Source organism: Argiope bruennichi, chromosome 3, assembly GCF_947563725.1.
Source record: "Argiope bruennichi chromosome 3, qqArgBrue1.1, whole genome shotgun sequence".
Classification (NCBI taxonomy): domain Eukaryota; kingdom Metazoa; phylum Arthropoda; class Arachnida; order Araneae; family Araneidae; genus Argiope; species Argiope bruennichi.
In genome coordinates this window covers 137605164-137621312 of record NC_079153.1, presented here as the reverse complement: position 1 = coordinate 137621312, position 16149 = coordinate 137605164, and the positions used below count along the sequence as shown (strand labels likewise).

Genomic DNA, 16149 nt, shown 5'->3' with positions numbered 1-16149 from the left:
AATAATAAGAAAAAGTAAAAGTTAAAATTACCTTTGTCCCACAATGCATGTATTTTATTCATAAAAATATATTCATAAATTTGTTTTAAAGTATATTTTCCATCATCTGTAATATCTGAAAGCAAAAAGTTATTTAAAATATTGCACAGCAAATTGAAGAGAAACAATACTAATAAACTGAATGACAACCATTTAATAATAATTTTTTTGACCACCAATTTATGCAATGTACAAAAACATTTATAAATTGCTGTTTTTAAATAAATAAATAAACACACACACACATAGAGAGAGAATTTCACAGTGGAACATATGATAAAAAAATGTGCCCCAAAAATTTTTAAAAAAAGGAGGGGGGGGGAGAAGAAAGAAAACTGTTTAAAAACTGAAAGCATTTGTAAATTTTTGTGAGAAAAGAAGAATCTTGCAAAGTCCTTCTCTTTAATTGTTATGGGTGTTAACCATACAAATCCTTTCTTTCACTGCCATAGGCTATTTGCAATAACATCACCTAAAAAATCATTTTTCTATCATGCTAGCATCAAGAACAAAGTTGTAGATCTTTTTACAAATACATAACAAGAAGTATCTATTTTATCTTTAAGAGATTTTTATTAATACTAACTGTCCATTTTTATTTGATAATACTAATCTTTAAATCATGGCCATTTTTATTTCAAATATATTTTTAAAAATGGACATTTTATTGAAATTTTTAAAGATAACTTCTGTGCATACATATTTGTCTTCAAAAATATGAAACACCCTTCTCTGATTTTGAGGCTCCAAAGTACAAATATGATTTCAAAAAAATCAAAATTGAGTGCATAAAAAATACTTAATTTTTAATACAAGAAAGGAATATATATTGCAAATATATGTTTAGTTGATATATAAGATATTCCTGAAGTTAAAGCAATAAATTACGTAATATCTACGAATTAGCAACAAAAAAAAGATATGATTGTCCTTTCAGAACATTATTAGGTGTTAAAGGAATAAGAAAAATAAAAACAACAATAATAAAAAACATGTTACCATTATTTATTATACTTGATTTCAAGCATTCAATAAATGAATCAACATAAGCATCTGGCCACAGAAAAATAGTCCCTCCTATGGAATCTCCATATTGATGATAAGGTACTTCATACAGAATTTTCAAGACAAACAAGTGAATATTACTCCAAAACTTTAACCAAAATGATTCTTCAAGGAGAATGTAATTGTTGCTCTGGAAATTTTGTTCTGGAACATTCCACATTTGTCTAACTGTAGAAAAAAATAGTCATAATTATTTTAGCTTTAAATCGTTCATCAAATAAAATAAAAATAGAATCAATAACAGCTCAATTGACAGTGCAAAGAAAATATGTGGCGTATCAATTAAATAATTGCAAATATGATTCCAAAGTACTTATAAACAATTTATTGATAGAAATTTAATTTAATTTTCATGAATCATAATTTTTAGTGTCTCAAGTGATGCAAAAATAGGGACACTGAAAATTATAATCCTTTTCTGTATACAGAAGTAAACTTGCAAAGTTCACATGTTTTTGCCTTTTTCAATCAATTTTAAATAGTTTAATATTTAGTTAATAAACCTATATTTTTACTTGAAACAGAAAATATTTTAACTAATGAAAAAGAATAAAAAATTTAAGCACGGCGTTGATTTTCCTGCATTCCTCATGATATGCATAAAGTTTTACAAAGCTATATCTGAAATATAAAACGATCATGTAGAGCAATTATACACATACATACGGAGATGAATTCTTTTACCAATTCACGGGAATCCGATAACAGTTTAAAAAAAATTGCGTCATTGAATGCTATTATAATTATCTCAATAAAATTCCTCCTTCATGTTTTGATTCTGGTGTGAAGATTTAAAAAGAAAAACCTTTATCTTAATATTTGTGCGACTTTTGCAATGGAAGCTTTTACAAAAGAACTTTGGAATTCCAGCTTTATTCAATATAAAAATTTAATGCTGTATCACATGCTATATCTAAATCCATCAACAATCTAATCTTTTAATATTTTCATCTTTAGCCAAAAAATTCAAAATTATTTTGCCTTTTCAGAGAAGCATAGTACTGAAGAGAATTTCTCTGTCAGTACTATGGTTCTCTTTGCTCCAATTTTCTTCTATTAAGAAACACATTTACAAATATATTTTTTTCTCGAGCTTTCAGCAAAAACAACAACGAAAAAAAATCATAGTCCCAGCATTAGTAATGCTAAACATTCGTGCTATGTTTAAAATGCTTTCTGATTGAAGAAATTCAAGGACCTTTTTAAGAAAGACCAAGGACAATAAAATTACATACAATTTAGACAAAAACACAAACGATAAATTTAAATAAATATTTTCACATTCAATTCTTGCTTCCTATGTCTAGATGCTTAGGTGAAGAAATGCTCATCTTGCAATTGATAAACTTACCGTCCAAAGTAGTTTTCAAGACCTCAGTGGAAGTGCACTGACCATTAGAAGACACACAGCTACTACTCAACACGCTAATGTTAATGATGCCCAATTCATAAACACATTAATGTTTTAAACGAAGCAAAACTTATGAGAATAATATTCATCTCAAGAGAATCGCTTTTCTTATTTTTGACTAGTGCTTGGAAGAACGAAAAAAAGTAGAAACAGATACAAATCAACAAGAAATAAATGGACAAATAAACTGCTAATAGTATGCCATTAAAATATTTCAAAATATTCTCTTAAAACCTCCATTTCCTAAATTATTTAATTCTGCCATGCACAGAAAATCTTTCATAGCACAATATTAGAATTGTTGAAAACTATAATTTATAGTAAAAGATTCAAATTTTGTTGATTATTGTAAAAATTTGTTAATTGCAGTATCATAGTATTAATAGTAAGTAACGTATAGTAAGAAACGCTAGAAGATGCTTTTGATTTCTGAGATGTCGAGATATATTTTGGATTATGGAGACTTTGACTGGGGAAATTGGTTAGTTTCGTAAAGTAATTATGTTCAGCACAAGTGAAAAGTTATATTATTGTTGGAGGTCGGCATTTGGAGCTGTATTGGCATCATTGTTGCCACGGTGTGACGAAGATTTGGCTTTCTTGATGGCAGTTTCACCTCGACCTACTTTCCTTTCAACAGGCAGTTAGTTTATTGCTCAGCGGTTCTTCAGATATTCCTTATGCTTCGACGGAGCGGAGTATATTCTTTCTAGATGCGGAAAAAATCTCTATTCTTCTTCGTCTTCTCAACGACTTTCTTTACAGATTTTTGTAATGCAGAAAGTACACCATCCATTTTGGTTTTAAATCATTTAATAATACATTTTCCTTTTCCAGTTCTTTTCATCCTTTTGAAACAACAAACTTTCTTTCTTCATACTTTCGACTTACTTAGAACCGGCATTCTTTCACATAATGTCCTATTTTGAAAATTCTCTATTGCAACATTTTTTAATCCATCTAAACTCAAATATTTTGAACATATGTTTCATTTTTAAAGTTGACAGTTTTGATATTTCTTTTAGGAAAATTTCCTTACAAATATGCTATTTATGAAGTAAATTATTAAAATATTAATTTCCACCACAGTTTCTGATAAGACTCTTGACCTTAATGTTTTGATAAAAACTTATCACTTCAATACTTGGATATTTCAATACCCTCAAATTCTACCGAAGCAAGCCATATCATCAGAAGCGGTCCGTCAATAATAATGATTCTACTCCATTATTATCTTTAAAAAATCAAAACTTCATTCCTATTTACAAATAATAATAAATTCAGCACAATCTGAAAATATATTTTTCAGTTTCATTTTCTTTCTTTTTCATCGAGTTTTATTAATTTTTCTCTTGAGAGTTCTATTACTTACTTTCGCAGTCTGAGAATTCGATAAACAATGAAAATAGAAAAAGTAATAAAAATGTAAAAAGCAGACATAAAACAAAGGAGAAATACAGATCGAGCCGAAACAACTTTAATGATTGAAGACCATATGCAATCTTTTTCACTTATTGACTTTAAAGGCGCTTGAACTGCAATCAGAATAGACACTTCATGGAGCGTTAGTCATCCCCCCCCCTCCCTCCACTCTGATCCAAAGTTTGGTTCGTTGTCTCAGGTATTTCCCCCATTCTTTCTCATTCTATGTGTTATGAATTTTGGTCATTTTCGCTGTTTTGATATTCCTTTTTTTATAGAGGTTATCCTTCGAAAAAAAAAAGTAGGCGGCTAATTTTTAAAAATATTATTAAAACGAAAATTTTTAAGATCGATGATTACATGTAAAATTCGACGAATGTTGCAAATTATTTATTGCACATCTAATTTGATTCGAATTTTTTTGACGAACATTAGCAAGCTAAATGGTCGAAGACGGAAGTATTTATGAGGAGAAGGACTCCGACACCTTCATCTATTGAAATATCATTTCAGTAACCGCACGATTTTCTATCGACAAAACTGCAAGGTTTTATATCATGTATTATTATTTATGAGTTTGAAATGCAACAGTGGCTTTATTTAAAAGCTTCCAACAAAATTAAATTAAAACTTTAGCAGTGTTTTAAAATATTTTTTGAAACATTGCAGACCATCCTACATATCATTCAAAAATTCGTTAAATTCTACTAATACAGATTCACAATTTTTTTTTTTTTAATTTGCACATGTATTTGTTAAATTCTTTTTATATAGATTCACTTTTTTTTTTGAATAACCACTTGTAATTTCGAGAAAAGAACGGACAGTTTTCATTTTGTTATCATATAAAAAAATGGACTTGTTTGTCCAATCTCCTTAGATCAAAACAACTTATACTCTTCGAAAGTTTACTGCAGAAAGAAGTATAATCCAAAACTTTACGATTGAAGGTATATGATAAGCCCTGAAATTCATGTTTCAAATCTGTTAGTTGCTTTTCCATTTTTTTTAAAGTATTTTTTCTCTTCGAATCTTTAACGTAGTTGATATCCACATACGAATCATTATTGCAGAAATCAAAACTACCCAACTTCATGACCAGATGTTTGTCCATAATATTAATGATGATGTCGTGTCCGCGTTACAACGGAAAGAGGGGTGCAGTAGTTTCTCAGGGTAAAGACCCTTGAGCACCAGAGGGCAGAACTCTGACTTCTAGCCCATATGAAGATGGCATTAACACACTCGCTTGCACAACCCCTTTTTACTGGGGGGGGGGGGGGTCACACACCACAGATAGAGCATAGGGTAGAGAACAACCATGCCCGAACCAGGACTCGAACCCGGGACGCCCAGATCAGGGGGAAGACGCGCTACCCCTGGGCGCCGGCCACAATATTAATAGTAGAATTTAGTTATATGAACCTCATCTTATAACAAGGAAAGAAAAATTATTTTAAGCATGAAAAATCGAGAATAATTAGTTAAAATAAAAATAATTAATTATTGAAGTTATAATTAATAATTAATCAAAACCAGTCTAGTTACTGAGGCTGGGGGAGTGGGAAGGCTCTTGAAGAAGATAATTTGGCGATTTGGGGGTCATTGACGATCAATGGGACGACAGACCACTACTGATAAGATATCTAGATATTATAAGCTTCAAGATGAAATAAAAATTGTGGAGTGATTGAGGCTGGAGGGATCTATCGAGGTTCTGCTCCGTAAAGAATGTACCCAGAATCCTTTGACAATTTCTCTCAAAAATAAAAGATGTGAGGAAAAGCTGTCATATTTAGAGATCACGAGTTTTTATATACAAATAAAACAAAAATGGGCGAAATCAAACCAATAATTCTGACTGTTTCGTTTTTAATTTTGAAAATTATTTCAAATATGTAGCTTATACTATATATAGCTATTATTATTTTCTGTTCAGTTTCAGTTTCGGAAATTCTCAACGCTTTTGCGCAAGCGTAAGGAGGCATTTATTTCGTCAAAAAAGAGGTGAGAGGAAAGGAATAGATGCTAACATTTTACAATAGGTTGAATTCAAATTATTCGCGAAATTAAGAAGTGCAGTAGTTGCTCAACTTTCTGCGTACCAACATTCTTAGTACAATCGTCGAAAAGTACAAATTAAGAAGACTTTTAATGAAAAGTACACTCGATAGGCATTCAAGAACACTACTTTTCATGATAATGACATTTTTCAAATACTCAGTAGCTATTATTTCTAGTGTGCGTGAAAAATGGCAGAAGTTGGCAGCCTCTCAAGCAGAATATTAAAAGTGGTAGGATAATTTTGATTTGCGATTAAAAAGAAATCGAAAATCAATTTTACAAGAAAAGAAGGCTGATCTTGGCTACACTTTTCAAGAAATTTATGATTTAAATTTCGGTGTACAAAACTCGCCTTTCTCAACGCTCTCACCACATCCTTTACAATACTCATAACAATGTGGACATATCAAGGAGTTCCACACTTCTATTGCAAATTTCAGCAGCTGCTGCATTCTCTGAAAATTTTAAGACTATCTCCAAATTTTTCTCTTTCTTTGCAAGTAAATTCTTTCAATAAATACCATAAAACGAAGTTCAATATCTCATATTCCTGTTATATTACCATTCTAAATGAATTGTTGACAGTATGCAAGTTATAATTGCCCCTATTTATTAGAAATGCTGAAATTTCTAATAGTATTTCATCATTTTATAACAAAAAAAAGAAATCAATTTTATTGATAGATCAATAATCTAAATAGATAAAAATCTTTCTGAAATCCAATTTTTTCATCAAATTACTAATTTTTTGAAAAATATCTTTAATTTTAGAAAGGCCCATGAAAATTGAATCCACATTATTGGTTATAACTTCCTTGTTTATTTTATTTCAAAATAAAATGCGTAAATCCATTAGTTAGTTTGCTTCGTTAAATATTACACTATGCACATTAAGATCAGCAATCATCCTCAATGTATTGAAGAATTTTAAATAAAGTTAAGAAAAAGCATTTTGTTGGCCCATGCTAAAACTTATGGCTGTCTAGTCTGTGAACATTTTCCGGAAGAGGTATGGAATCGCCTTACAAGAGTTATACAAAAATCTCCGCACACTTCAAAAATTATTGCAATTCTACAAGTAAGAACCGTGAAGACACAATAGAAAGTGAAATAATATTAGTTCCAACAAATGGGTCTGTTGAAGATGCTTTGATATTTTCGGTAGTAATTCTCAAGATTCTTCCTGCAAGCAGCTTAAAGAAAAATATTGTTGCCATACATCTTATTTTTTGTTTTTGTTTTTAGTGTAATTCTCAAGACAAAACCAAGTCATAAACCGGAACTTTTACTTCAAAACTATTGAGCGTATTGCTATAATTCGGCGGAGTTTATGGATTAAATGGACATTGAATAAAACGGAAATTTACTCACAGTTTACAAACAGAAATTTACTTACAGTCGATAAAAGCAAACAATCAAATCTTCAATGGACTATAACAATCCTCGCACACAAAATATGGGAAAAATTCAAAATGTTATGCAGCAAACTGACTTAGATTCCTAATTAAACTCAGCAGTTTTGTCTTGGTCAAAACATTGATAATCGTCTGTCACAATTAGTGAAAGCTGAACAGCAAATGATTGATGGACGTTGAACATTGTTATAGTTACTATCTATGACATGGAAGCGCTGTTACTCTTAGTCGATTACGAAACTGGAATTGAATAAATATTTCAACAGCAATGGAGGAGAGTTTTGCATAGAAAATGGGAGAGTATTCGGCATTGGAGTTGTCAATAGCAAAGAGGAAGGAGATCGGCCAATTATTTCAGGGAGAGTGTGTCGAAGAACTTTATTTGGAGTGAATGTTTAGGAAAGTAGGATGGCTGGATTCGTGGGTTTGGGAAAGATGAACGATTCTAGTAGGTTCTTATTCAATTTCAGAACACTTTCGAACTTTCAAAAAGAATTTGGTGGCGTCAAGTCGCCAAATACATATATCTCTAAGAAAGCAAAATACATTCAGTTTACAAAATTCGTAACCATATATTTTACCTATTTTTCAAGGATCAAACGAAATATCAAATATTTTTCCAGAGCCCTGAGTACAGCAAAATTAAATACAAGTTTTCTTGGATTTTGGAGGACTGTTGGAAAACTTTGTTCTCCATTAAAGAATTTTGTTAGATGAAATCTGAAAACAAACGATGAAGAAAAATGAAGACATAATCAAAAATTTTTTTTAAAAAAAATCAATGTAGATAAATTTCAATAAATTCGTTTAGTATTTAAAATGAGTTTTCCGCTATAATTTTTTTGGAAGGGCTTTGAAATTTTGGCAATTTTAATATAATTCTGTATGATCTTATTTAAGGTCATGAAGAAGAAGCTCCGACATAGAATAATGCTCACAGGTTCAACACACACAAGTTCTAGTGTTGATAGTGTATACAAGTTCTTGTTTGTTCCGATATCCACTCAGAATAAAATGCAGAAAATTTCAATACATACAATTTTTGGAAAAGTATATTTAAAAATAGATATAGTATCTGAATTAGTCATTTTATTCTTTTATTAAATAAACAGAGAGAAAACAGGGACAGTTCAGTGCATATGTACCGAAATATAGTAGCTATTACATGTAATTTCTTTTATTGCATAAATTTAACCATTAATTCATTTTATTTAGCATTAAATCTTTCAACTACTGCAATTTTACAAACTGCAAAAACTATTGCAAAGTGCTTTCAATCTCCCAAAAGAAATACAAAGAAAAACACAAGAGCAGAAAGCTCAATTTCCTATTCAATTTTTTTCTTCTCAATATTATGCTTCCCTGCATAGTGGGGAGAAAAAACTCTATTGAATATACGATTCTTTTAACCAATATCAAATTTTGCCAGTGTACGATAAATCAAGCCAGCCAGAATGTGGTAGGAGAATGTATCACGATAAACACTTTTTTTTTTTTTTTGGAATAAAAAATTGTCAGTTGTCACTATAATCACATGTTAACCCAAAATTTTTTTGTCAAGTCGAAAAGTATTTATGTCTTGCGTAATGGGCCCAAATTTGGATTTTTTTTTGAGTAAAAATACAGATTTTCAATAATAATAATAATAATTAAAAAAACATGAATAGAAAGCAAATTTTTGTTTTCAAGAATAAAAATGTGATGTTTAGGATGTTATTTAAATGCTATATATATATGTGTGTGTGTGTGTGTCATGAAATTTAGGTATTCCGAATTAGCAGCAAATTTATTGATTTTTTTTTTCAAAATGAATGTCTATTATTGACTGTTTTATTTGCTTTTATTCTACTTTTTCATTAACAAACTTCTTGTAACCATATAAATAAAAATTATTTTAACACTGAAATGTTTTCATTAGACCCATCTAATTTTTTATTCAATGAAATGAAGTTTATGGAGTAAGAGAAATAAAACAACATAAACTCAAAAAGAATATTATTATTTTTTTAAAGTTAAATATCTGAATTACACGTAATGAAGATTATATAGGGAAATAGAAAACAAATTTTTTCTTCCAATATAAAAATGCAAAATTTAGAATATTAATTGTCAATATAAAAAGAGTTGTTATGTCAAATTTAGTAGGTTAACCGGTATTAAGGTTAATATCAATTCTTTTGTTTATTGTATACTAACCGCCTTTGGAGATCAGCCGGTTCGCCAGTATTAATGCCGGCTAAAAGGTTCAATTAATATTTTATATAACTTGGTTTTATAATAAATTTTTCAGCAAAATATTTTTAAGCTTTAAATTTTGATAGTCACATAAATTCACTTATACTATTATATAGGCCTTGATCCATTCTGATCATTCACCTCTCTCTAATTTTTTTTTTAACAGCGCCCGTAAAATTCAATTTTAAATTAAAATGGATATTATGAAATTGTAATTAATATCAAAACTTTTTTACAGAATCCAAGCAAGTCTAAAAAAAAAAAAAAAAAAAAAAAAAAAGAGAGACAGAGAGAGAGAGAGAGAGAACTAAAAGCAGAGTCATTCGGCATTTAAGTCTTATGTGCACTAAAGAATAATTTTCATGATTTTTAATACCTCAAAGAATTGCTCAACAAAACTTTCATGGATTCTTCGTAAAATTCAGTTTTTAGCTTTATTTTTAATTTTAAATTATATACAGTTCTTTGGTCTTATAGATTCATATTCGGCAAAATATTCTTGATACTCCCAATTTCTAAATAAATAAATAAACGTTTCTATTTTCTGCGATCAAATCTGACCGATTTAATAAGTTTTGAATATTAAAATATTAGAACAATCAACATTTTCATAATCTAAGCCAATCACTCTTGAGAAGCCCTGGGAGATGATTGGCTTCTTTGAGACGGTCAATGAAGTGATCTAGAATCACCCGTTTTTATAGAATAGTGATATTGAAATTTTCATAAATCAGTCAGCTTTAGTGATTGATTTACTTGAGTGGAGTACAACTCTTTTTATTTAAAATATTAGCATCTCAAGAATATTTTGTTAAATATGATTCACAGGGCAGATGATATATGTAAAAATTTAAAATTCGTAATTCATCAGCATTTATTGACTCAATTTAAGTAGAATATAATTATTTCACTTAAGCCATTTGTTAGCAGATACATGTCTATTCTGAAGGTTACAAATTAGCTATTGGGCTCCGATTTGTGTAGATATCTAGTAAATGTTAAACCATAAAACTAAACTCAGTGCCACGACAGCCCATGTGGGCTAAGACCTACAGTGCCCATATCTGCTTTCTTGACCTCCGGCTGGGTGGTCAGCCTAACGCGGCATCTCCAGTGTTTGGTTCCCAAGCATGTCTTTCACCGATCCACTGAAGGGATGAAAGGCTGAGTCGAGCTTACCCATCCCGAGAATCGAAAATGTGCTTTGGAAACGCGCACGCTACTACTACGCCACCGGGTTTCAAATATTAAACATAGTTGCCTTAAATAAAACTGTTTTAATGAATTAGTAATATTGGTGTTGGAAAAGATCATTTCCTTGCATTTATTTTTCGAAAAACATCATAGTTCATATTTATTTCAGTTCATACAGACACGTGTTGAAAACTACACTTTCCAAGATTTAATTCTCAGTAACAGTTAACTTATATTTGAATTTGAGCTTTTATTAATGTGATGGTAACACGTTGATAAAAGCTAATTTTTTCCCATGCAATTTAATTTTTATTTTATGGGAAATGAATTGTTGCAAAATATGGTTAAAAATTTATTTGAAAATTCATTAAAAATAAAAGTTTAATTTATAGGTAAAAACAGTGGTATCACTAAAAAGATAATTTTTTGAACTTAGATGTAAAAATCATTTTTGTACTGTTATTTTCGGAAATTATAGCGGAAAAACGCCAAAATTACGCTTAATTTTTAATGAATTAAAAATTCAAACAAATCGCTCTGAGGTGCACATTTTCGACCTCCAAGGCATACAAGTGTCAAATTTAGTAGCTGTAGGCCAACACACACACACTGTTGACTCTCCTCTACCTTGGAAAAAAGCGCTAAAAAATCTACTATTTTTTTCTTTCATATATTCTGTTTCCAGTATAGCAGAAATCTCATCTAGAAAGTGTTAATTTTGCAGGATTTAAATGTTGTAATGCCAGAAAATTAGTCGACGATATTAGATAAATCGAAGGTTTTTCGTGAAATCAGTCCAACTTGCAACTCAGAAATAATTAGACTCTATTTGGACTGTCAAAAAGATGAAACTAAAAGTAAAGAAATTGCAAGCTGTAAATCTGTCAAGATAGTTATGCAAGAACAAACATATATATTTGGTTGAAGAACTAGATTCAATACATTTTAATCATGTGACTATAGGAAATGTAATCATTGGTGATTATTTAGTGGTATGCAGTTAAGTAACAAAAATTATTTATTTCCTGTATTACATTATCGCTTTATTATCTAATGGAAACTATTTAATTTTTCACACACACACACATATATATAACTAGCCGCCTTTGGCGACCAGCCGGTTCGCCAATCTTAATGTTCGTTAAAATTTTAATAATTAATATTATGCAATTCCTACTTTAATAACTGCTTCATCAAAATGTTTTAAAACTTCAAATTTTGATAGTCATATACTCATAATATTATAAAGGCCTTCAGTCATAACGTAATATGTATTTTTCAAATTTTCTGTTAGCTCCCGTAGAATTTATGCCTTAAATTAAAGTGTGTGGTGGTAACATTATAAGCCAGATAACAGCTTCCGGAGAAGAGTGTACACTTTTGTCTAGTGGCTTTGTTACTCGGCTATGAACCCTAACGTTGCGAGTTCGAATCTCAACCTGCACATTGGTGACCCTGGTTCTGAACAACCGCATCCTTCATTTAGCTGTCGTGGCTCCATCTACCGGCAGCAACCACTCACACACGCTCGCCGTCGCCCTCCATAACACTTGGCGCGATATCAACGTTCGTTGCTCGCCATAACGCCTGGCGCGATAATCACGTTCGTCGCTCGCCATAACTGGCGCGATAAACTCTACCGACTCACTGGTGGGGGACTGTTGTGGTGGTAACATTATAAGCCAGATAACAACTTCCGGAGAAGTGTGTACACATTTGTCTAGTGGCTTTGTTACTCGGCTATGAACCCTAACGTTGCGAGTTCGAATCTCAACCTGCACAAGTGGAAAGGATTAATCTGCAATTAATATAATAATATCTTTTACTGAAACAAAGTATTTTTTTATAATATGATTACTGAAAACAGAGTCACTGAGCGTTTAAACTTTATGGGCTCTAAGGAATATCTTTCTTAATTTATGAAACATATCTCAATAATTTGTCAACAAACTTTTCTCAGATTCATCAGGAGCAGATAGATTAATTAACAATGTTTAATTTTAAATGCATCAAACACTAAGAAAATAAACAGAATCGTTTAAAATAATCGATCGAAAACAGGTTAAAAAACTACTACTGAAAACAGGTTAAAAAAACAACTTAAAAAACGATGTACTTAAAACTATAAGCATATACAAAAAATATGTAACTAACATAAGTACAATTTAACTACAAAAGCATACAACTAACCTAAAAATAATTTAAATCAGTCTGCATCCGTCAACAATCAGAACACAATGCGCATGCGTGAATTTTCAACGCCAGTTACGGTAACGCAAATGCGTGAATTTTTCTACGCCAGTTGGGGTAACGCTATGCAGATTAGAAATTTTTAATTTCCTTTATTCTGTTTTATTTTAATTCAAAAGTACTTAAGAATGAATCTGAAAGATCGATTCATTAACAATGTTTAATTTTAAATGCATCAAACATTAAGAAAATAAATAGAATCGTTTCAAATAATCAGCCGAAAAATCTTAAGCCTAGCCTCATGACTGTTGGGGAAAAAAACTGAAGCCCTACTCATTTGGGGGTGGGGAAAATAAAAAGATTTTTTTTTTGGCCGGAAAGTGAGTTTTTAATTAATAATTAAAATTCTAAATAAAAAATTTTAAAAATGGGACCCCAGGTGCACATTTCCGGCCTCTAAGGTATGCATGTGCCAAATTTGGTAGTTGTAGGTTGAACGATCTGGCCTGTAGAGTGCCAACACACACACATTGAGCTTTATATAAGTATAGATAAAGAGTATGAAAAAAGAGCTGAAAACCGTATTTCCTAGTTTATATTTTCTGTTAAAACTAAAAGAATTACTTACTTCAGGCAAAAAATATTGTAAGGTTATTTATAAAATATTAAAGAGGGTTAAAAAGAGAATAATGAAAGTTTGCATGTATGCATCATTATTATTATGCAAATCTCAAATATGAATGACAATTCATTAAAAGTACAACACTCTGCTTACATTTCATGAACCACCACTGACAGAAAATATTGCAATGGCCAAAATTATAAACATTAAGATCTTGAGGAATCTCCATGCTTGACAGATCTCTTATATCCACAATTAGGAACTGAAGCAGTTAGAGAAGTGATGTCCAATTGAATGTTTTTAGCATCAAAATTGTAAACTAATATCAAATTTTGATCAAAATTCTTCAATGTGAGTTCTTCTGAATGCAGACCTTCATATCTTTACATGGCAATGTACATGTACATGTGATAATTGATAAGTTCATAAGATTAGAAAAAAAAATTAATGACATTTGTTCAATATAAAACCAAAACAGTAAATTTTGAAGAGGTACATAAAAGAGGACAGTAAATTTTTGAACATAGTCAAAATAAATAATATCTTTATCCCTACATATAATTTATCTCTACATAATTTTAAATTGTACACGCAATATATACATACACTCAATGATACATACACACAATGATAATGCGTAAGCTGTACTGCCTTTGAAAATGATCTGAGAGCAATGTGCTTTATTCCATTTCAGAAATATGCATTTCTGATTCATAGTATAATATTTTTAGAAAATATTATAAGTGTATCAAATTGAAAAGTAGAGAAATGTAACAAATGCCAAGCTGTAAAAAACAAAATTAATAGCATTTATCTATATGTAGAGTGGGATATTTTTAAATGAGAACAAATTTATTGATATTCTAAAGTAGTTTTCTTGTCTGCAGCTGTTATTTTAAGTTAGAGCTTTTAAAATCATGAGTCATAATCTAAAATAAGATTGTACAGAAAAATATTGGGATTGTGGAAAATTTGAAAGTGCCTTTTTCAGATGCAGTTTAAAAATTATCACAAATTATTTGGATTTAAAAACAAAATTAAAATTTCACCACAATAAAATTACAAATTACTTTTTTTTCATTTATTATCCATATTTTTTATTTTCAAATTTTGAGCACATGAAAATTTTTTCTACAAGGGAGATAAAAAGAAAACGAAGATGAAATGATAGAAACAATAGCACATATGCAACAAAAGGAAATAAGGTCTGAAAAAAAATGCAGTCCTTTAAGAAATCCGCAGCTTCTCAAGAGTTGCTACAATATTATATATATATAATGAAAAAATCTTGTGTGCTCCCCCACCCAGCTCCCCAGTCCCTTTCTGCCAAAGGTTGAATACATTTGATAGAAATATTTTATTTGATGGTTGATAAATTAAAACACTACATGCAAAATTAAATAAATCGATAATTTAATATATACTCTAAAAAAGTTGACAATGCTATAGTGCTTATATATCACTCTTGATTTTATATAGAAATCAGTAGGGGTACTATCTCTGAAATTTTCTTGCATATTTTCCAATAAACATATAAATCCCCATTACATTAAATTTTAAAACTTTTTAAAAATTGTAAAAGCTATGAGTGATCAGATTTTTATTTTCAGAGTCCTGCCCATACATGTTCAGTGTTTAGCTATAAAGAAAACAAGTACTTGTGCATTAACTGAATGTCACTGAGAAACAACAGTTATGAATAAGCCTATTAGCAAGCAATCTTTGGCAATTAATCGCTGACATGTAAGGTGACCATTTTTTTTTAACCTGAAACCAGGACAACATGAATTTTGACCAGGCACGCACAAATTTTATAAATTTTTATCAAAAATTCACCCAACGGCCAACCTGTATACCTAAGTAAATAAAAATCTTTTAGATATCAAAAAATGTTGCGTTTATTTAAACACAAGAAATGTGAAAACTAAAATATGATTTTACAATATAAAAATAAAACATAATAAACATAACATAACATGATAAGCCATACCTAATATAATAACATAATAAAACATAAGGAGTTATTTAATTTAGTTTTTTTTTTTTTATATATATTTTTGAGGAACGAATTGCTTTTAACAAATTTTTGAATTTCCTGTATATTTTCATAGAATTCCATACAGGTTGCATTTAAATTATTTTTGACAATCAACAAGGATTTCAAAGTTTCCACTTCCAATTGTGTTTTCTCGCTAATCCAGATGTTGTTTAATAAAGAAAAATCCCGTTCGCTCGGTGCATTAGTTCCTGGCATACAGAGGCAATACTCTACCAATTTGCCAATATTATTGGACACATCATTTTTTTTAAAGGCTTTAAAAATTTCAATCCACCTATCTCGTGGCGGTCCTGCTCATGCAACACTTGACGATATCACATGGAATTATCAGGGTTGCCAGTTCTAATTTTATTATTTTTATTTTATTACATTTTTTGTTTTAATGTTTTCTAATCTAAAACCAGTACTTTTCGTGTACTGGTTTTGTTTAATG

At 30.1% G+C, this 16149-nt stretch overlaps 1 protein-coding gene across 4 annotated transcripts in view; it reads right to left on the bottom strand.

Moving 5' to 3' along the window:
- The window catches only part of LOC129963192 (uncharacterized), a 42477-nt gene that overhangs the window by 23917 nt on the left and 2411 nt on the right, over window positions 1-16149 (bottom strand). For all 4 annotated transcript variants that reach the window (XR_008783956.1, XM_056077364.1, XM_056077363.1 and 1 more), the window contains exons 2-3: window positions 1039-1272; window positions 32-115 (exon numbers count right to left, since the gene is read on the bottom strand). Coding sequence is in view for 3 of the 4 variants with exons in the window: in XM_056077364.1 (XP_055933339.1) it covers window positions 32-115; window positions 1039-1272 (318 nt within the window). In the remaining variant the exon portion in view is untranslated. The remainder of the gene's footprint in view (window positions 1-31; window positions 116-1038; window positions 1273-16149) is intronic.